The following is a 22,144-nucleotide window of genomic DNA, read 5'->3' as shown; positions in this document are numbered from 1 at the left end:
AAATAAAGACAGAAATAAAGACGGAAATAAAGACAGAAATAAAGACGTAAATAAAGACGGAAATAAAGACAGGAATAAAGACGGAAATAAAGACGGAAATAAAGACAGAAATAAAGACAGAAATAAAGTCAGAAATAAAAACAGAAATAAAGTCAGAAATAAAGTCAGAAATAAAAACAGAAATAAAGTCAGAAATAAAAACAGAAATAAAAACAGAAATAAAGACGGAAATAAAGACGGAAATAAAAACAGAAATAAAGACAGAAATAAAGACGGAAATAAAGACAGAAATAAAGACGGAAATAAAGACAGAAATAAAGACAGAAATAAAGTCAGAAATAAAAACAGAAATAAAGACAGAAATAAAGACAGAAATCAGAATTTGTAACAAATTTATTCCATAAAATATTCTTGAAAATAAACTTGACTCGCTCCATGAAGCTCAGTGTGAAACTTTCACACCTCAGAGTTTCTAACGAAACATTTCAGATCAAAGACTCAAAGTTTCCTTGTTTCCAAACTAGGGATGCAAAATTCTGGGAATTTTCAAATTTGGAAACTTTCCATGGGAATTAACGGGAATTTACAAAATCAGGAAACTTACATACAGTCTGTGAAAATATATTTTAACATTTCATGCAGTGTAACTTCCCATGGCAACTTTCCAGATTTACCGGAAATTTAACGGAAACTTTCCACCCCTTTGAAAACCTGTTCTAAAATATTTAACGTCGTGCAAGAACAGGAGCAGGTTTGTACTTGAGTAATCACATTACAGTTACAGTTACGTCTGGCTCGTTCATCTAACGTACAGAAGTCTCCGATCATCAACACGTCTGTTTTTGTCTTCTGGGATCCAACATGAATCTTTGACTCATGTCGATGACGTGTCGCGTTCCCGTGTTGACGTGACACAAACATGAACTATCGGCCGTTCTTGCGTGACTCTGGCTGAACGGGTCACTTCCTGTTTCCTGTTCAGAGCTCTTTGAAGTGATCAGACACAAACGTCAGAATAACGTTTAGAAAACATCAGACCACGTGTCGGCGGCGTGCGGAGCCCCGCCCACAAAAAATACTGAAATCTAAAAAAAAAAAAAGAAGGTCGATCATCAGGAAGCAGCAGCAGCAGAAGGAACTGTAATCTGAGTACTTTTACTGTAACTGATATGAAGTCAAACTGAGCATGTGCGGCGTCTTTAACGACTTCCTGTCCCTCGTCTTTCATCCTTTATCCCTTTATCAGCTGACCTCTGACGTCTCCATGGAGACCACGTCAGAAAAACAGATGAGCATGAAACATGTGACATCATCAGTCTGACGATGATTTAATGCCTGTAATTAACTTTTAACATCAAAATCTGATTCATGATATTTATGATTGGAAAGGTGCGTTCATGATACAATAATAATAATAATAATAACAATAGTAATAATAATAATAATAATAATAATAATGTGTCGTACAAAGTGCTGCAGAGCGCTGATCGTCTCTGAGTTGATTGTTGCTGCGAGGTTGTCTTAGCGTTGTTTAAAGGTTCTCTGTGGACTGACCTGCAGGGGGCGCTGAGGCACAGACACAGCGACCTGGTTCACTTCATAATGAGAAGTGTTTATTTGTTTGTTTGTTTGTTTGTTGATTTTTTTTTCATTCAGAGAAAAAAAGAAATAAAAACAAATAAAAACTTTTTGAAGCGTCGCGAACACGTGAAAATCTGATTCCATGAACAAAGATGAAATATCTGAGGAAAAGTCTTTTTGAACTTTTTCAGGTCGCGTTGTCGTAGTGATTGTACTCTGCACTGTGTGTGTGTGTGTGTGTGTGTGTGTGTGTGTGTTCACCCCGCCCCCTCGCTCTCCTCCAGGTTGTGTTTGACCAGAAACTCTTTGATGGTTGGCTGATTGTCTAGCCCCGCCCACTGCTCCTCCACCTGCCGTAGTAGCTCCTCCCACCGCCGCTTGTCTTTTCCCGTCTGCCACGACAGCCGAACCACGGCCTGTAACAACGGCAGCAGGAGGGGGTGTGGCCTGTCCGTGGGGGGGCGGGGCTTGTCCTCTGCGTCAGCCTCAGGCGGCGTCAGAACGCGGAGGGCGTGGTCACAGTGATCCCGCGCCTCCTCCAGCTGGTCCACTTCCTGGAAGCAGCTCGACAGCCCCACCAGGGTGAAGAACCAATGGGAGGAGGCCGGGGGCGGGGCCTGAGCCTGGTTGTCATAGTAACTGGCCCAGCCCAGCTTGTGTTGCAGTCTCTTGGCGTTGAGCAGCGGACCCAGAGCCTCCTGGCACCGCCCCACCCTCAAACAGGACGAGGAAGAAACGAGCAACTTTGAAACTTTCATTCTTTCTCCAGGACTTTTATATTTTTATTTTGTGTTCTGACCTTCAGAAAAACTATTAATAATTATTATGAGACAGATATTAATGACCTGTAACTGTCTGTGATTAAAAAAACATTAAATTCAAGTATTTTTCAAGGACAGTTCCCTTAAATTCAAGGACCGTACACGTCATAGTTTGAGACAGAAAAATATAAAAAGGTCTTGAACTTTTGTTTTTGAACAAAACGTCGAAATTTAAGAAGTTTGTCTTTTTTCAAAAACTTTCAAAGACTTTCAAGGACTTTCAAGGACTCGTGGGAACAACAGTCCTGTCGTCATTCAAAGAACGCAGCTCCGTGATTTTATCATCTTTTGGAAACCTGCTCCAGGTTTTCCAGGTTTTCAATGATGCGTGAGCACCTGGTGCTGAATGTTGGTTCATGATGACATCACGATGATGTCACTTACCTGATGAGCAGCTGTGCGGCCTGCAGGTCGCTCAGGTAGAAGAACTGTCGGACGCACGGCGCCCCCCTCAGGGCGGACAGCGAGCACAGGTGAGACAGGTACTGCTCGAACGCTCGGCTCCGCTTGGCGATCGTCTCCGCCGTGAAGTTCCTGCGCAGCTTCTTTCCTACAGGAACAGGAAGTGGTCACGTGTCAGAGTTCGCCCGGCGATGTCTCGGCGCTCAGACTGACGACATCACTGATGACATCACTGATGACATCACTCGTACTCACGGGGGAAACAGACGCGCTCCATCTGGTCTCCGTGGTTACGGCGCAGCGTGGCGTGGAGCCGCTGGAAGTCGGAGTATCGGCGAGTGATGACGGCCGGAGTCTTGTCGCTGCCGCCAGACTGGATGACGTGGACGGTGTAGAGCTGCAGACAGACAGGTGAGCTGACTCACCTGTCTCACCTGCACGCCACGCCAGGTGAGACAGGTGACTCAGCTCACCTGTCTCACCTCCAGCTGACCCGTCTCACCTCCATCTCACCTGTCTCACCCCTCCAGCTGACCTGTCTCACCTCCAATTCACCCGTCTCACCTCCAGCTCACCTGTCTCACCGCTCCAGCTGACCTGTCTCACCTCCAACTCACCCGTCTCACCTCCAGCTGACCTGTCTCCCCTCCAGCTGACCTGTCTCACCCCTCCAGCTCACCTGTCTCACCCTCCAGCTCACCTGTCTCACCCCTCCAGCTCACCTGTCTCACCCTCCAGCTGACCTGTCTCACCCCTCCAGCTCACCCGTCTCACCTCCAGCTCACCTGTCTCACCCCTCCAGCTGACCCATCTCACCCCTCCAGCTCACCCGTCTCCCCTCCAGCTCACCTGTCTCACCCCTCCAGCTGACCCGTCTCACCCCTCCAGCTCACCCGTCTCCCCTCCAGCTCACCTGTCTTACCCCTCCACTGACCTGTCTCACCCCTCCAGCTCCCCTGTCTCACCCCTCCAGCTGACCCGTCTCACCCCGGCTCTCTGACTCACCACATATTTGGAGGAGCTGTCTTGCACCACGCTGGCGTCCGTCACCTCGAACAACAAGCTGTCCGTCAGGCGGCTCCCGGCGGGGGCGGGGCTTCCTCCTCCGAGTCCTCGCAGGTTCCTCCAGCTCTCCTGAAGCTGCCGAGTCAGCAGCGAGGACGGGGAGGGAGCTACCGGGGACACGCCCACGGGACTGGCGTCTGCAGAGAAGGGAGGAGGAGGTCATGTGACCAGGTGTGAGCTATGACACGCGTGTCATCAGAAAATCAGGAAGAAGAAGAAGAAGAAGAAGTGAAAGCAGCACGACTCTCAGAGTTCAGAGGAAACACCACGAGAAGGAAGTGTGACAGAAAGTTCAGCACCACTTCCTGTTGTTGGTGCAGCACGCCAGGCGCTAAACCGCCTCGCCACATCAGAAGTGTTAACGTGTCCGCCATGATGAGATCTGGTTGGGTGAGCGAGCATAGCAGCTAACAAACACTTCATCTGCTTCTGTGACAGCTGGACAATATTCATTATTACTGACACTCTGACTGATGATGACGTCACAGTTTGACATTTCCTGCAGCAAACAACACGGTCAGAGCGCGGGGAGGATCCAGGAAGGATCTCAGAGGAGCGTTTTGTAGTCCATCTTCTGGACTTTGTAGTTTTACCACAGATCACGTCAACAACATTCACCGTCGCTTCATGACGTAGAGTGAGAGCAGTCGACTCCTAACTCCTCATCTCCTCTCCTTCACATCTGTCCTCATCTCCTCTCCTTCACATCTGTCCTCATCTCCTCTCCTTCACATCTGTCCTCATCTCCTCTCCTTCACATCTGTCCTCATCTCCTCTCCTTCACATCTGTCCTCATCTCCTCTCCTTCACATCTGTCCTCATCTCCTCTCCTTCACATCTGTCCTCATCTCCTCTCCTTCACATCTGTCCTCATCTCCTCTCCTTCACATCTGTCCTCATCTCCTCTCCTTCACATCTGTCCTCATCTCCTCTCCTTCACATCTGTCCTCATCTCCTCTCCTTCACATCTGTCCTCATCTCCTCTCCTTCACATCTGTCCTCATCTCCTCTCCTTCACATCTGTCCTCATCTCCTCTCCTTCACGTCTGTCCTTTAGGAAAGGTGGTTAGGAGCTGATGGAGGGAAAAACATTTCTGCATCACGTGTCCGTAACGATGGTCGTGTATCGTGTTCAGCGTGCATCACGATCATCGTTTGGTCACGTGAGGTGAGGTCAGCTGCTCGGTGTCACGTATGAACCTGTGACGTGTGTGAATGAACACGCCTCACCTGTGCTGCTAAGCCCCTCCTCCATCGACTCTCCCAGGAAGTCGGAGTCGCTGTCCATCCCCGACCCTTCACCCTCGGCTCCATCCTCTCCTCCTCCTCCTCCTCCTCCTCCTCCTCCTCCGCTGTCGAAGCACAGCGTCCCCCCGAGCCGATCGGTCACACACTCCTCCTCCTCCTCCAGCTCCGCCTCCCAGTCCTCCTCTTTAAACTCCTCCCCTTCCTGCTCGGGTCCCGCCCCCTGACCTTCTTTAAACAGCGAGCGCTTCAGACGGTCGAGCAGCCGGGACGCCATGACGCCGCCGCCGGGGGGAGGGGCTAAAGACACAACAGGAAACAGAAACACTGTCAAACATGATCCAGGTCAGGGTGGTCACGTTTCAGCTCTGATCCACATCGAGCTGGATCCGGTTTCAGAGCCGGCGGCCTCCTCGAATGGAAACATGTCACACATCAATAATGCAGCAGCTCGCTCAGCCGGAGCCAGGAACCCCAACGCACCGCGAGGCCTGCACAGCCTGATCCACCAGGTCCAGCAGAGCTCCACCAGGCCCAGCAGAGCTCCACGAGACCCAGCAGAACTCCACCAGGTCCAGCAGAGCTCCACGAGACCCAGCAGAGCTCCACGAGGTCCAGCAGAGCTCCACCAGGTCCAGCAGAGCTCCACGAGACCCAGCAGAGCTCCACGAGACTCAGCAGAGCTCCACCAGGTCCAGCAGAGTTCCACAAGACCCAGCAGAGCTCCACCAGGTCCAGCAGAGCTCCACGAGACCCAGCAGAGCTCCACCAGGTCCAGCAGAGCTCCACCAGGTCCAGCAGAGATCACTGCAGACACACATGGAGCTTCTTCACCACGTTCAGGACAGAGCTGAACTTCTCTGACTCACATCAGGTTTCTTCTGTCTCGGTTTCTGGATTTATTTATTTTGAGGATTTCATGTTTCCGTGGTGACGAAGGTCAAACAGGAAACGCTGAGTCATGTTTTCTGACCTGAACTCTGATGGAGGAGAAACTGTAGTTTACGAGGCGTCAGTGAAGGCAGCACGCTGATCACATTAATTAGTATTAATTATAATTAATTAACATAAACACATCTCTGATGAACATTAGTGTGTGTGTGTGTGTGTGTGTGTGTGTGTGTGTGTGTGTGTGTGTGTGTGCAGGCTAACGGCTCGTTACTCAGCAGAAAGTTACTTTAACTTGTTTTTACGGGGGTCAGCTCACCCTCCGGGCCCTGAACGCCTCTCCCGGTGTCCGGTAAGCCGCCTCCGCCCGGTGACGTCAGTTTCCCCGTTAAAGTCCCGGTACTGTTCACCGGACTGACCGTTAGCTCACGAGCTAACAAGTTTGTTGACATGCAGCCTGTCCGAGCTTGGAATCACTCACCGGGAGCCTGAGCTGACTCTGCCCGCTCCTCTCACTCCATGAGCGGGGACAGGGAGACCGAGGGACCGCCTGTGGGTGTGGAGCTCCGGGCTGGACCCCGACTGGACCCGGACTGTTGGGTGGTGGCGGGTCCACACAGCTGACGGACTGATCCGGATCCTGAAACTGTTCCCGCTGAAGCCTGCGGGGGGAGGAGGGGGAGGAGAGGGAGGGGAGGGAGGGGGAGGAGGGGAGGGAGGGATGGAGGAGGAGGAGAGGGAGGGGAGGGGAGGGGGAGGAGGTGGGGAGAGGAGGGAGGAGGAGGAGGAGGAGAGAGGAAGGGAGGGTCGGGAGGAGGAGGAGGAGGAGGAGGAGGGGAGGAGGAGGCGGGATAGGCGGTCACCATATAAGGAGAAGCAGTGGGCCGCTCCGTCCTGCAGAGGGCGCTGTGGAGCTGCTGTCACCTGTAAACACCTGTGTTTACCTGTGTTACAGATGTGTCCAGTTGCTGACACTGAAATAACACGGACAGCACAGATATTTAAAGTGACACACAGTCACTTTAAATATCTGGAAACTTTAAAAATTTTTGGAGTCAAACCTCCAAAACTTTAAACTCATCTTCTGCTTTACTCACATTGTGTAATTGAAGTGTCTCTCTGCATGAGACACAACAACCTGACATAGAGTCACATGTTTGAAGTTTCAAAACACTGACATTTAAAATGACTCTATGAGCTCATTGGACTCTACATGTGCCACCTGGACAAACAGGTGTTATGTCAGTGTTAACACTTCAATCAGGAAGTAAGCAATAACAGAACAGGTGAGCATCTTTGGAAGACACTGCTGAGAGAGGAAGAGGAGGAGGGACGGTGAGAGGGGGAGGTCGGGGTAGAGCAGTGCTGTCTAATTATTTTGCTTTCCTCTTTATTTTTTCTGCACATTTGTTCAGCAGTTGTATTTTTCAGCTTCCTGCTCTGTGAGCATATTTCAGTTCACTCCAGTGTAAATATATCTGCTGTGCATGTTGCACTGACCTTTGGTGAAAAAAAATAATAAAATAAATATTTCAATAGCACGTTTGTGTATCTACAGATATTTCTGTGCATGTGAACAATCTGAAGAATCCTCCACAGTTTGAACTGAGTCAGTGTGATGGCAAAGCAAACTAAAGATGAGAGAGCTTTTCATTCTGCCCAGCAGTTACAAACATCTGCAACATGAATGAAGAGTGTGACGTGCTGCATGAGTTAGATTTTGGTTGCAGTGCTTCATTCTGCAGATATATGATCTGTTTTACAGTTTGTGCTTTGGTGAACTGTGTCAGTGTTTTGATGAAACCAGCCGAGTTTGCAAAATTGTGTTTAAGCAAATGGAAAAAACTGTAAAACACCAAAATAACAAAACACTTCAGTAAAAGTATGTGACATACATGAGATACAAGTACTTATACATGTAGAAATACATGAGATACAAGTACTTATACATGTAGAGATACATGAGATACAAGTACTCATACATGTAGAGATACATGAGATACAAGTACTTATACATGTAGAGATACATGAGATACAAGTACTTATACATGTAGAGATACATGAGATACAAGTACTTATACATGTAGAGATACATGAGATACAAGTACTTATACATGTAGAGATACATGAGATACAAGTACTTATACATGTAGAGATACATGAGATACAAGTACTTATACATGTAGAGATACATGAGATACAAGTACTTATACATGTAGAGATACATGAGATACAAGTACTTATACATGTAGAGATACATGAGATACAAGTACTTATACATGTAGAGATACATGAGATACAAGTACTTATACATGTAGAGATACATGAGATACAAGTACTTATACATGTAGAGATACATGAGATACAAGTACTTATACATGTAGAGATACATGAGATACAAGTACTTATACATGTAGAGATACATGAGATACAAGTACTCATACATGTAGAGATACATGAGATACAAGTACTTATACATGTAGAGATACATGAGATACAAGTACTCATACATGTAGAGATACATGAGATACAAGTACTTATACATGTAGAGATACATGAGATACAAGTACTCATACATGTAGAGATACATGAGATACAAATACTTATACATGTAGAAATACATGAGATACATGAGATACAAGTACTCATACATTTAGAGATACATGCGATACAAGTACTTATACATGTAGAGATACATGAGATACAAGTACTCATACCTGTAGCGATACATGAGATACATGAGATACAAGTACTGATACATGTAGAAATACATGAGATACAAGTACTCATACCTGTAGAGATACATGAGATACAAGTACTTATACATGTGGAGATACATGAGATACAAGTACTCATACCTGTAGAGATACATGTAGAGATACATGAGATACAAGTACTCATACCTGTAGAGATACATGAGATACATGAGATACAAGTACTGATACATGTAGAAATAAATGAGATACATGAGATACAAGTACTCATACATTTAGAGATACATGAGATACAAGTACTTATACATGTAGAGATACATGAGATACAAGTACTCATACCTGTAGAGATACATGAGATACATGAGATACAAGTACTCATACATGTAGAGATACATGAGTGTGTGTACGTACCTGGCCAGTGAAAGTGATTCTTTCTTTTCCATCATGAACATTTCCTGGATCAAACCTCGGCGACACTGACACGTGATGGTAAAGAACATTTCTTGGTGAGTACTTACAAACTTTAGTTTGAGTCTGTGAAATATTTCATTGACACTCTGCACAGTGATTCAGTTTCTGTCTGAAGGACCGTCAGATCTAAGGTCACATCATCTGTAAAGAAGATAACCTGATGTTCCCGACTGACAGCTCAACATAAAACTAAGACAGCATCTTTGATTTTAGGCTGAATCTGTCTGTGTGCGTTTCATGTGCTCATGGTGTGTTTGGTTTGTAACATTAGAGTCTGTAAAGTCACTGAAAGTATCAGTGAGGTGTTAAACCAAACAGAAGAGCTCACAGAGTCTGATCTTTGAATCTTTCAGCTCAACGTGTTGAGAGTCTACGAAACACAAACGTCCCATCTTTCCCACAGTCCCTGAACGCATCAGACTTGGAGGGTGTGGCCGACCTGACACCAGGAAGCTGTTAAAGTGACACCAGCAGGTAAGAGCTCCACCCTGCAGAGCCGCACACGTCGACCTCTGCTCACCTGAACAGGTAAGAACACAACAGAACCAGAACCAGCTGCTGTGTGTGTGGTGTGTGTGTGTGTGTGTGTGTGTGTGTGTGTGTGTGTGTGTGTGTGTGTGTGTGTGTGTGTCAGTGTGTGTCTGTGTGTCAGTGTGTGTTAGTGTGTGTGTGTCTGTGTGTGTCAGGGTCTGTGTGTGTGTGTGTGTGACCCAGATTAAAGTTTTTGTTGTTTTGACCTGAAAACTCAAACATGAGTTCATCATTTGAATTTATATTCAGCTGTTTTCTGTCTCCTCAGTCTCAGTCTTTGTCTCAGTCTCTGTGTCAGTCTCTGTGTCAGTCTCAGTCTCTGTGTCAGTCTCAGTCTCTGTGTCTGTCTCTGTCTCTGTGTCAGTCTCTGTGTCAGTCTCAGTCTCTGTCTCAGTCTCTGTGTCAGTCTCTGTGTCAGTCTCAGTCTCTGTGTCAGTCTCAGTCTCTGTGTCTGTGTCAGTCTCTGTGTCTGTGTCAGTCTCAGTGTCTGTGTCAGTCTCAGTGTCAGTCTCAGTCTCTGTGTCTGTGTCAGTCTCTGTGTCAGTCTCTGTCTCTGTGTCAGTCTCTGTGTCAGTCTCTGTGTCAGTCTCAGTCTCAGTCTCTGTGTCAGTCTCAGTCTCTGTCTCAGTCTCTGTGTCAGTCTCAGTGTCAGTTCTTTACAGACTCAGTTTTGTGGTTGGACTGTTCAGCGAGCTGCAGACCTGCTGCAGACCAGCTGCAGACCTGCTGCAGAACAGCTGCAGACCAGCTGCAGACCAGCTGCAGACCTGCTGCAGACCAGCTGCAGACCTGCAGACCTGCTGCAGACCAGCTGCAGACCTGTTGAGACCAGCTGCAGACCTGCAGACCAGCTGCAGACCTGCTCAGTGATGAGCTGCTTGTTGGAAGTTGTTAATCTGTGACTGAGTGTTGGACACATTCAGGGTGAAGTCATGATGGATGAATGGAACCGACGCTCCATCAGTCAGAGAAACTTTGACACAGTCATGGGATTGTTTTCGTCGTCGACGGCCACTATCCCAAAAGCTCAAAGTCAGATAGTTTCAGACTGAAGTCTGGAGACACGACAAAACTCGTCAAGACGTCACAGCAAAATCCCGTTAACGAGATGGCGGCACAAACGAAGAGCGGCAGCACCGAGCGTCATCACTTTCTGTTCAGACTCCACACGAACTCATGACTCTGAAAAGAACACAGGCTGTCCTGAGTGGCCTTCATGCAAAGCATGCAGTGTTTTTCCTTCCTCTGTTTGACTGAACATGTAGAACCTGTGCAGGTGGTGCAGGTGTAGAGTCAGTGTGCAGGTGGTGCAGGTGTAGAGTCAGTGTGCAGGTGGTGCAGGTGTAGAGTCAGTGTGCAGGTTGTGCAGGTGGTGCAGGTGTAGAGTCAGTGTGGTGTAAATGTCCAGGTTCACTGACAGACTCAGGATCATCATCGTCCTCCCACTCAAAGAGGATTTAGAGGTCAGACCTTATTTTTTCTGAGTCCGACTGACTGGGAGACGCTGAGACCAGATGAAAATCAGAGGAAACAATGTTTCACTAACGTTGAGCTAACGTTAAAACAGGAAGTGTGTTCACAGCTGCTGCTGCAGACTGACCGTCCTCCCGTCAACGTGTCGAGGAGTGTTTGAACACTAAGTCACTGAAACGGGTCCGTCCACCTCGAGGCCTGGGAGACGCCTGAAACAGGCAGACAGCTGAGTCACAGCCTGTCTGTCTGTCTGTCTGTCTGTCTGTTAACTGACCTGACTACAGTAACTGCTTCATGTCAAAGTGTTCGTCAGTGACTCCTTGTTTCTATCGACCAGCAGCGATTTAAAACCTCCTGACTGATTTTACTGCAAGTAAGAATGTCTGTCATCTCTCATCTTGTACACGGTCTGTCGTCTGTTGTCATGTACGCGGTCTGTCGTCTCTCGTCGTGTACACGGTCTGTCGTCACGTACGCGGTCTGTCGTCATGTACGCGGTCTGTCATTGCGTACGCGGTCTGTCATTGTGTACGCGGTCTGTCATTGCGTACGCGGTCTGTCGTCATGTACACGGTCTGTCATTGCGTACGCGGTCTGTCGTCATGTACGCGGTCTGTCGTCATGTACGCGGTCTGTCATTGCGTACGCGGTCTGTCGTTGCGTACGCGGTCTGTCATTGCGTACGCGGCCTGTCATTGCGTATGCGGTCTGTCATTGCGTATGCGGCCTTCCATTGCGTATGCGGTCTGTCATTGCGTATGCGGTCTGTCATTGCGTATGCGGCCTGTCGTCATGTACACGGTCTGTCATTGCGTACGCGGCCTGTCGTCATGTACGCGTCTGTCGTCGTGTACACGGTCTGTCATTGCGTATGCGGTCTGTCATTGCGTATGCGGCCTGTCGTCGTGTACACGGTCTGTCATTGCGTATGCGGTCTGTCATTGCGTATGCGGCCTGTCGTCATGTACACGGTCTGTCATTGCGTACGCGGTCTGTCATTGCGTATGCGGCCTGTCGTCGTGTACACGGTCTGTCATTGCGTACGCAGTCTGTCATTGCATACGCAGTCTGTCATTGCATACGCAGTCTGTCATTGCATACGCAGTCTGTCATTGCATACGCGGCCTGTCGTCATGTACGCGGTCTGTTGTCGTGTACACGGTCTGTCATTGCGTATGCGGCCTGTCGTCGTGTACACGGTCTGTCATTGCGTACGCGGTCTGTCATCTGTGGACGCAGACCACATACGCGTCAAAACAGTCGTCACAGCTAACAAACTGAGCTAACATGAGCTTGTCTGAGTTTGTCTTGTTCATTTAAAAACTTTAAAGTGTTCGGACTCGTTCTCTAAATGTTCTCTAAACGTTCTCTAAACGTTCTGTAATATTTGGAATCAAAGCTCAGACAGGACTCAGTGTGGATGAACGCTCTGCTGTGCCAAACAAACTGTCTGACTCTGTGTGTGAATAATGTTCAGTGTGTGAGCGCCTCAGGTCTGAACATGCTCACACTCGTCTGTCAGACCAGTCCAACCACTCAGTGTGACACACACACACACACACACACACACAGAGACACACACACACACACACAGTGTTTGTTAAAGTTAAAGTTAATGTTCAGCTCTGATTCACTCATAAAAACTCTTCCTGTGTTTAAACTTTCCGTGGACTCTCCGTCATGTTTCAGTCCAAAGTTCAGAATCTGTCAGGTGACCTCAGACAGGTTAGGCCACATTCTGCTGTGTCCAACGACTCAACCGCCCTTTAACTGACATATAGAACTAACCCTTCACTCTGCACAGACGACAACACACACCCAGAGAAGCTCATGTCACGTTAGCTCGTGTCACGTTAGCTCATGTCACGTTAGCTCATGTCACGTTAGCTCATGTCACGTAAGCTCATGTCACGTAAGCTCATGTCACGTAAGCTCATGTCACGTTAGCTCGTCACGTTAGCTCATGTCACGTAAGCTCATGTCACGTAAGCTCATGTCACGTTAGCTCATGTCACGTTAGCTCATGTCACGTAAGCTCATCACGTTAGGTCATGTCACGTTAGCTCATGTCACATTAGCTCATGTCACGTTAGCTCATGTCACGTTAGCTCATGTCACCTTAGCTCATGTCACCTTAGCTCATGTCACCTTAGCTCGTCACCTTAGCTCGTCACGTTAGCTCGTCACGTTAGCTCATGTCACGTTAGCTCTTCATGTTAGCTCGTCACGTTAGCTCGTCACGTTAGCTCCATTTAAACATGAAGCGATCACAGAAATCTGCATCAACATGGATTTTTAGTTCAGGTCTAACAGGAAGTCGACACGCGGCGTGATCGACTGTAAACATGAACACGTGATTTTTGACTTCAGAGTCAAACACAAAGCGAATATTTCAAAGTGTGAACACAGAAACACAGGCTGGACTTTTATTTTGATAGAAACAGGAAGCAGTTTTCCTTTTTTATAATGTTGGATTCGTGCTCACGTGCTGAATTTGTTTTGTGCTCACAAACGTAGAAAATGTGTTTCAGCTGTTGTCGGTCGTGTCGTGTCAGGTTTCCTCTCAGGAAGTGTCGACAGATTAACCCGTCTGTGGTTTTTGTGTTTTCATGAGTTCACTCTACTTTCATCTGTCTAATGTCACTGTGCTGCTCACAGGTCACTCACCTGATCTGTCATTTAAAATGCACCTGTCACCTGCGGCAGGTGGAGGTGTGGCCTTAATCCTTGCAGGGTGTTGGTTTAAACACAAATCTGATGAAGACCAGAATTACGTGTTTTAAGAAGTAGAAGTACTCCGTGAACCTCAAAATGACTTAAAATAACAAAGTGTAAATGTAATTTATTTCCACTCATTGATTCTCTGACTGATCGTTTCAATCATAAACAAACAAATACTGTGAAGTGAAAAGTACAACCTGTACTGTGAACAACCTGTACTGTGAAGTGAAAAGTACAACCTGTACTGTGAAGTAGCAGGGCCGTGTCCAGCTGTCTGGGGGCCGAGGGAGCGGTTCCTAACCTTCTCAGATGATCTGTGATGAAAACAGGCTCCAGTACTTTGATTATCAAAACTAAGTGAAGCTGTGACTGTTTGCTAATCATCTCTGTGCTGTCACGTGGCTGTGGGGCCCCTGGTGGCTGTGGGGCCCCATGCAAGAACCGGCCCTGCTGTACCTCAGATTTGTACTGTAAAGCACTCAGCTCATACAACACGTCCAAAATCCACATTTTATTTAGTCTGTAGATTAAAGTTACGTTGGATAACACCTCATTTGCATATTTAAATGTCAAATTTAAGAAAACTTTAAAATGATAGAAAGTCAGAAATCAACTGTGGAAGTTTAAATTTGGTCTCCAAGCACATCTCACAGCGTGTTTGCAACAATTTAAAGATTTTCTTCATTAATTTGAATTAATATAATTAGTAAACACAGAGTGCTCCCCCTGGTGGTGAAATCAGACATTACACACAGGCTCCTGAATCTGAGTAAACATTCAGAGACAAAGACAAACTCGCTTCCCCTCAGTCATTGTGTCTTGTCTTCTCTCCTCAGTCTGACCATGAGGTGGCGCTCTCCTCGTCCTCTTCTCCTCTTCCTCTCCTCCTTCTTCGTCCTGTCGGTCGGAGCAGCAACAGATGATGCAGGATTCAGGATCTGCGCCTACAACGTGCAGAAATACAACGCCACGAAAGCAAAAGACTACAGAGTGAGACACACACTGACACGGGTAACACACACACACACACACACACACACACACACACACTGACACACACACACTGACACACACTGACACGGGTAAGACACACACACACACACACACAGTCATTGAGTGTACAAACTGTATATTTATGAATACATTAAAGAAACATTACTGTCTGTCTCTCTGTCTGTCTCTGTCTCACTGTCTGTCTGTCTGTCTGCCTGTCTGTCTGTCTCTCTGCATGTCTGTCTGTCAGATTGTGTCTCGCTGTGACATCACTCTCCTGCAGGAGGTGATGAGTCCTGAAGCAGTCCGACCTCTGCTGGCGTCTCTCAACAGGTAAAATAAAATCTTTAATAATCTTTAACTTCACGCGACTTATTAGAAAATGAGAGAGACTGATCGATGAATTATGAAACATTTCTAACTATTAAAAAGTCCAAAGAACAAACACGAAACTTCTCTAAACTTCAGTACAACTGATCTGTGGATAATTTGGCTTTATTGAAGACGTTAGTTAGAACTCGTTAATCATTTCATGGAGACAAAAAATAAAATGCTCTGAAGGAACAAAGTGTTCTTGTTTGATAATAATTACTCATTCGTCATTAACGAAGCCATTTGCTCCAGCTCAGAAGTCATTATTAATTAGAAAGTTCTGGTTATTATCAGACTTTCTAAAAACCTTTCTAAACAATAAAACAAAACTGAGTCAGTCACAGACGACGTAAAGTCATTTTGTTTTCAATGTTTTATGTTCACGTCTGAACGCAGCGTCTCTGCAGCATGTTTGACAGTGACACTAACTGTGTATTAATACAAGATGGTTCATGACCTGTATGTGTCTGCTGTCTGCCTCCAACAGGGAATCTGACAGGTACAGTGGATTTTATGAGCATGCAGAACTTCATCTAATCATAATTAATCATCCCAATCAGCTTCATCTGCCCTCTTACTAATCCTGCTGCCTGTCATAAGACGTAACACTTTAATTTGGGATAGTCTCCGTTAGTGCAGCTGACGGTCAACAGGCCGGTCTCAACAGATCGGACGATCAGTCAGTCAATTGGCAGACAGACAGAAATTGTTCAGACACAAAATAATCCTCGGAAATCTTCAAGAGTTTTTGTGACTTGTGACTTTAAAGGAACAGCTCCGTGTACACATCAGATGACCAGCATAGCTCAATCCAACAACTCTTAACATATTCACAGGAAGCAGTGCAGGTAGATCTGGAGCTGTTTGAAGGTACACTTTCTTTCAGCTTCTAGTCTTTGTGACTGTACCACATCCTACAGGCTGAAGCTATTGGACTGTCTGTCTATTGAAACTGCCCTTGTTGAGAGTCAACTGAGCAAATGTACCAAAATAAAGTGTTACACCAGTATCCAGGGGTTAAATCTGGATGTTTCATGTTTGGAGGAAGGAGGGTGGGTCCTGATGTAGCATGTACAAAGCCTTTTATCACATCAGCAGGCGATATGAAAAATACTTTAATGATCTGACACACTATGAACTCAATTCATCTCATTTATTTACCTGTGTTACGACCCCGGCTCTTGGGAAGCAACACAGGTGACAAAAAACAACCAATGCAGCCAAAGTAACTTTTATTGTAGCCAAAAGTCAAAACCAAGGAGAACAATGAAGACAAAAGGTGGAGGCTGGTGGAACTGCAGCAGGCCAGGCTGCAGTGTGAGACAGAGAGTGTGGGTGGAGCTGCCCAGAGCTCTTAAAGGCCTCCAAACAGATGAGGAGGAGCCTCTGATCACCTGAAAACTTGGAGAGATTAGAGAAAACGTGGAGAGATTAGAGAAAACTTGGAGAGATTAGAGAAAACTTGGAGAGATTAGAGAAAACTTGGAGAGGTTAGAGAAAACTTGGAGAGATTAGAGAAAACTTGTGGAGATCAGAGAAAACTTGGAGAGAACTTGGAGAGATTAGAGAAAACTTAAGAAGATTAGAGAAAATTTTGAGAGATTAGAGAAAATTTAGAGAGATTAGAGAAAATTTAGAGAGAAGAGATTAGAGAAAATTTAGAGAGATTAGAGAAAATTTAGAGAGATTAGCATTGGGTAAAACAACCTGCCTTTCGTCTGAAGTCAGCTGGGATAGGCTCCGGTCCCACCGCGACCCATGGATGGATGGTTGGATCTCATTTATTTCACTATCAAGATCAAAAAACAATTACATCTAATCTACTAATCGATTACATTTTGTGAAGCGATACGGGCCACATACATATTCCAAACCTCAGAGTTTCAAAAGAAACATAAATCTGAGTATCGTCTGCAAAACATCGAAGATATGTGTCATATTTCTTGATTTCTAGATTCTGCATGTACAAATGTAAAAGTAGTAGATCAAGTACAGAAATGTCTTGATATCAGTTAACAAACCGGTTTTGTTTGCGGTGTCATGTGATATGATCAAAACCAGTTTAAACTTTTTCTAACCACTTGGAATTTATCGGACATTAGATAGTGTCAAACATTTGTGTTCTGTGGTTTTCTATATTTATAACAAACTGTTTGCAGATATTCAGGATAACTCCCTGTTACTTTTACTGGACTACTCTTGTGTACTTTTACTGGAGTAAAGTTTTTACTGCAAGTAAGCTAGTACAACCCTGATTCCAAAAAAGTTTGGACACTTTGTAAAACGTAAGTTTGTCCTGAAGGACGTCCATGATTTACAAAGTCAGGGTAAAATGTGGACCCAGTCCTCTTTCCATCAGTCCGTAGAAGTGGGCGGTGTTTCTGGATGTTGTTGACATCTGTCTTTGTCTTTCCATGAGTCTGAACTTCATTTGTTGTCGAACATTAAATATTTATTTATTGTTTGTATAGTATTTATTCTACTTTGTTAGTCCCAGATAAATATTTCTTCCACATAAAATCTGGGTCACTACATTTCATGATGGTGGTATAAATGTCTTTTTTTTTTGTTGCCTCCACCTTAGAAACGAGTCATGGGCCAAATTCTTTGAATGGAAAAATGGCTTTGCTCTGCTCAGCAGGCAGCTGCTTTCTTTCTGCTGATGTCTAACAGGAACTATCCTTTGTTTGATTGTTGGTGAATAACTCCTTCATAATCTCTGGTGGTTGGCTCTAGTCTGCTCACAGTTGTTCGGTGATGGTCAAATTTCAGATGGTTGGTTCCACTAATGGAAACATGTCGGATTTTCCAAGTACTCGTCTAACAAATGCATGTCTGTCCATGTCCTGGGAAACACACTAATCCACATGAAGCATGAATCCTGCCTATTTATATTGTTAACAGTCCAGGTTGCTGTGCATGTGTGGATTCATGGGAAACTTCAACAATCAGTTTAAGGTCAAATATGCAAAGACTAATTTGGGGGCTAACTGAGGGCAGTGGTGGAAGAAAGACTTTGTAAACGTAGCAATACAACAATTTAAAAATAGAAATCCTACTTAAGTAAAAGTACAAAAGTGTCATCAGCTAAATGTACTTAAAGTATCAAAAGTTAAATGACTATCCTCTTCTTCTTCTTCTTCGTGGTCTAAAACTCCTGTGGTACAAACACTAACACTCCCCTGGTGTTCTGAGCCTGACTAACAAACTGAGCTAACATGAGCTAACAGCAGCTACAGCTGTCAGCAGTTTACTTCACTGTCCATCATAAACTCTGTAAATCAGAGAGTTGAGGCGGAGCAGCTTGTCTTTAACTGTGCAGGTGTGAACAGGCTGTTCATTGAACAGTTTGCTGTGTTTCTGCTGTGATTTAATAATCAACAGTTTCTCTTTGTTTGTGTTGTGTTGAGGTATGACGAGTATGAGTACCAGTCAGTGTCCAGTAAGAGTCTGGGAAACTCTCCCAAAGACATGCAGCAGTACGTTTTCATCTACAGGTAAGACACCGTGCTGTGGTCCAAATTCTGCTAATCCAGGAGCGATCAGAAGAAGAACATCTTCAGATATCCACGTTACACATTTCAACCTCACCACTGACGGACTCTGGATATTAGTAACTTCTTCTTCTTCTCCAAACAGGGCGGACAGGGTCAATGTGACGGGTCAGCATCAGTACCAGAAAAAAGAGTCCTTCGTCAGGGAGCCGTTCGCCGTTCATTTCCAAAGCGACAAAACCGGTCAGTGGACTTAAAGGTCCGGTGTGTTGGATTTAGTGCCACCTAGCAGTGAAGGTGCAGACTGCAACCAGATGAATACTCACTCACACCTCACCCTCTTCTTCAAAACTCGCAACACATCAGAGTTTGGTTTGTCTGCTCTGGGCTACTGTAGAAAAGCGAAGGTTAACATGTAAAAAGTCGATCATGTAATATTACATAGATGTCCTGACCTTCCCTTCTTCCTCCTTCCTGCAGCAATCAAGCATTTTATTTTGGTGCCTCTGCACACGGAGCCCAGGCAGGCCGTCCAGGAGATCGACCGACTGTACGACGTGTTTGTGGAAGTCAGCAAGAAGTGGAACAACACGGTGAGGAAACCTGATGGAACATCTCAGCACCACCACGCTCTGAACTTTAAGAATGAAGCTGGGAACTTTGGGTCTTTATGAAGTACAGCTCCAAACTTTTCTGCCTAGAGACTTATTTTAAATTTATCTTTTCACCTCATGAGCTCCCTCAGTTTATTTTAGAACCAAAAAGAATGGCTTCAGTTTTCCCCGTGTGTTTGTATCATCTGTTATTATTGTAAGTGTGTGTGTGTGTGTGTGTGTGTGTGTAGAATGTGATGTTTCTGGGAGATTTCCATGCCAGCTGCGCCTACATGACCCGAGCCAACAGGAAAAACATCCGACTGTTCTCCAAGCCGGGATTCTCGTGGCTGATCGGAGACAAAGTGGACACGACTGTCTCTGACATGACGTCCTGTGCCTACGACAGGTGAGGAGTCATTTTTATTCAGGACTGTTTGATTTTTAATTTAGATTTCTGCTCTGACTGTATCTTTATTCTGTGTGTGTGTGTGTGTGTGTGTGTGTGTGTGTGTTAGGATCGTGGTGCATGGGACTCCCTTCCTGAAGGCGATCCAGCCATTTTCTGCAAAAGTCTACAACTTTGCCAAAGAGTTCAAACTCACCAAGGCCAAGGTCTGTCTGTCTGTCTGTCTGTCTGTCTGTCTGACTCTCTCTCTGTCTGTCTGCCTGTCTGTCTGTCTGACTCTCTCTCTGTCTGTCTGTCTGTCTGTCTGTCTGACTCTCTCTCTGGCTGTCTGTCTGCCTGTTAGGATCGTGGTGCATGGGACTCCCTTCCTGAAGGCGATCCAGCCATTTTCTGCAAAAGTCTACAACTTTGCCAAAGAGTTCAAACTCACCAAGGCCAAGGTCTGTCTGCCTGTCTGTCTGTCTGTCTGTCTGTCTGTCTGTCTGACTCTCTCTCTGGCTGTCTGTCTGCCTGTCTGTCTGTCTGTCACATATAATCATAAATAAATGATAATAAACATCCAGAGATTTCTTCCAAACTTTGCTGCGATTCGTTTAAATCATGTTATAATTCTGCATGAAGGCTGTGATTGTGCTTGTCTTTTGACTCTGGGCTCTGCTGCTTCTGTCTGCCAGGCGCTGGCGATAAGTGACCACCTACCTGTGGAGGTGAGACTAAAGAGCTCCGCCCCTCTCCTTCAGGCCACGCCCCTCCTGATCCTCCTCAGTGTCTCTGCGATCGTCCAACACTTCCTGTCTGCTCTGTAGGTGTAAACATTGACCTGTAATAATCTGATTACATGGATCACCTGTGAAAGTAACTAAGTACATTTACTCAAGTACTGTAGTTGAGTACAGTTTGAGGTACTTGTGTTTTTATTCTCCTGTATACTTCTACTCCGCTAACACAAATTATTTTTATGAAATATAAATTCAGTAAATCAGAAACATTTTCCGATTTTCTGTCTCTGAAAACTTCTGGAGCCATTTAGAATATGCCAGAAACTTAAATATTTTTATTTTGAGCAGAAACAATGAAAGCGGTAATGATGGTAACGGTCTCATTTAATTAGTGTTCATTAATTCTAAGCAGTCATTTTCTAATTATGAGCAGTAACTCTGGTCTAAAAAGAATCGTCCAGAAACAAAGTTTCATTCAGCATCGATCCACATGTCCTTATTGAATGTATGTTCTGTGTATGGATTTTAATACTGCGTTACTGAACTGTGTGGATGTTTGAGTCTTGTTGTTTTTAGAGTTTTTTTCAGAATCATGTAAATATTCAGAATATTTCAGGGAACTATAAGACATTTATTGTTTGTTTGTTTTTATGTGTTTTAATGATCATTAAAGTTTTTATGTTGAAATTAAAATTCTTCAGATGTTTTCTTTACACACAGACACGTCTCGGTGTTGGAGTAACAGAAATAGTCCATGCTTGTTAAGAGTCCAAACGCAGGCAGAGTATTGCTGCTATGAATAATACATAATATTCACAAACTGAAAATGATGCCAGAGCACAATAAACAAAACAAGAGGAGCTACCTGAACCTCGTACCGAAAGAAACAACAAGACAGATGCTACAAAGTTCTGCTCAGAAAATGAATCCTCACAGTTCACTGTGTCTGCATCAGTCTGAACAGTGACTGTTTACAGGGGAGGTGAAGTCAGTTGTCAAACTGTCAATCACAAGATGAACCAAACACACCTGAAGCATGTGAATCTTAAATAGGCCTCACTGATCAGCTGTGGCCAATCAGCACCTACATAAAGATCCTGGTTCTACAGTAACTCGGCTGAAACGAGTATCCGGTACGGATAAAGAACTTTGGCCGAGTACGAGTATTACCCTGAAAACACACTGCATGCGGAGCGGCCGTCCGCCAATTCACACTAATCCGTTTGTGATGTCCTTATAAAAAGGATGTGAGGGGTCATCAATGATTACACCTGAAAACCCCTCACCTGTTGACTTCAGGTCGGCCCCGCCCATTATGACGTGTTCTTGTAATGAAACTCGATCCGCAGTGAACACGGAGTATTTTATTTTGAAAATGAACCTGGGTTTTATTTTGTATTTTGTAGCTGATTTCCTTCCCCGCACGGTCTGCTCTGTGCTGAGTTTATGCTCCGTGCTCCGGCGGAGTTTAGGGTTTCTTCAGCTTCAGGCTGTTTTTACTTCAGTTTGTACTTATTAACCAGCAGAGTTCTGCTAAACGTGGGTTCGTTCAGACATGGTGCTCGGTAGAATGAGACTCACTCTGCGTCTCTGCCTGTCAGACTCACTCTCTCTCTGCCGGACCCACAGGTGGCCTTAACGACCCACAGGTG

General features: G+C 45.4%; 2 protein-coding genes across 6 annotated transcripts; one reads left to right on the top strand and one right to left on the bottom strand.

Annotated features, from left to right (window-relative positions):
- Nucleotides 1-375: 375 nt before the first annotated feature.
- snx21 (sorting nexin family member 21) lies at nt 376-6,682 on the bottom strand. 2 transcript variants are annotated; one of them, XM_019263327.2, is made up of 6 exons: nt 6,484-6,682; nt 5,100-5,414; nt 3,810-4,006; nt 3,060-3,201; nt 2,787-2,952; nt 376-2,295 (listed from the first exon to the last, which is right to left on the bottom strand). In XM_019263327.2, the coding sequence occupies exons 2-6, from the start codon at nt 5,389-5,391 to the stop codon at nt 1,839-1,841; spliced, it is 1,254 nt and encodes a 417-aa protein (XP_019118872.1). In that variant the 5' UTR covers nt 5,392-5,414; nt 6,484-6,682; the 3' UTR covers nt 376-1,838. The 2 variants fall into 2 exon arrangements, with proteins under 2 accessions (XP_019118872.1, XP_019118871.1); XM_019263326.2 differs by lacking the exon at nt 6,484-6,682 and adding an exon at nt 6,322-6,477.
- Nucleotides 6,683-9,630: 2,948 nt separating this feature from the next.
- On the top strand, nt 9,631-21,100 carry LOC104938157 (deoxyribonuclease-1-like 2). 4 transcript variants are annotated; one of them, XM_027275690.1, is made up of 10 exons: nt 9,631-9,715; nt 14,749-14,923; nt 15,156-15,238; nt 15,765-15,776; nt 18,688-18,774; nt 18,917-19,014; nt 19,252-19,364; nt 19,616-19,773; nt 20,117-20,213; nt 20,448-21,100. In XM_027275690.1, the coding sequence occupies exons 2-10, from the start codon at nt 14,756-14,758 to the stop codon at nt 20,577-20,579; spliced, it is 948 nt and encodes a 315-aa protein (XP_027131491.1). In that variant the 5' UTR covers nt 9,631-9,715; nt 14,749-14,755; the 3' UTR covers nt 20,580-21,100. The 4 variants fall into 4 exon arrangements, with proteins under 4 accessions (XP_027131491.1, XP_027131492.1, XP_027131493.1 ...); XM_027275691.1 differs by lacking the exon at nt 20,117-20,213 and adding an exon at nt 19,883-19,979; XM_027275692.1 differs by lacking the exon at nt 15,765-15,776.
- Nucleotides 21,101-22,144: the final 1,044 nt, after the last annotated feature.

This window comes from Larimichthys crocea, unplaced genomic scaffold (genome assembly GCF_000972845.2).
Source record: "Larimichthys crocea isolate SSNF unplaced genomic scaffold, L_crocea_2.0 scaffold148, whole genome shotgun sequence".
Classification (NCBI taxonomy): Eukaryota; Metazoa; Chordata; class Actinopteri; family Sciaenidae; genus Larimichthys; species Larimichthys crocea.
Note: the sequence above shows the minus strand (reverse complement) of the source record. Positions and strands in the feature narration are given on the sequence as shown.

Coding starts and splice junctions, on each gene's coding strand:
- LOC104938157 (XM_027275690.1), top strand. CDS start 14,756: ATGAGGTGGCGCTCTCCTCGTCCTCTTCTCCTCTTCCTCTCCTCCTTC. Junction 18,775..18,916: donor CAGTACGTTTTCATCTACAG/GTAAGACACCGT, acceptor TTCTCCAAACAG/GGCGGACAGGGTCAATGTGA. Junction 19,774..20,116: donor ACGTCCTGTGCCTACGACAG/GTGAGGAGTCAT, acceptor TCTGCCTGTTAG/GATCGTGGTGCATGGGACTC.
- snx21 (XM_019263326.2), bottom strand. CDS start 6,454: ATGTCAACAAACTTGTTAGCTCGTGAGCTAACGGTCAGTCCGGTGAAC. Junction 5,415..6,321: donor AGGCGTTCAGGGCCCGGAGG/GTGAGCTGACCC, acceptor TTGTGTCTTTAG/CCCCTCCCCCCGGCGGCGGC. Junction 3,202..3,809: donor ACAGCTCCTCCAAATATGTG/GTGAGTCAGAGA, acceptor GTCTGTCTGCAG/CTCTACACCGTCCACGTCAT.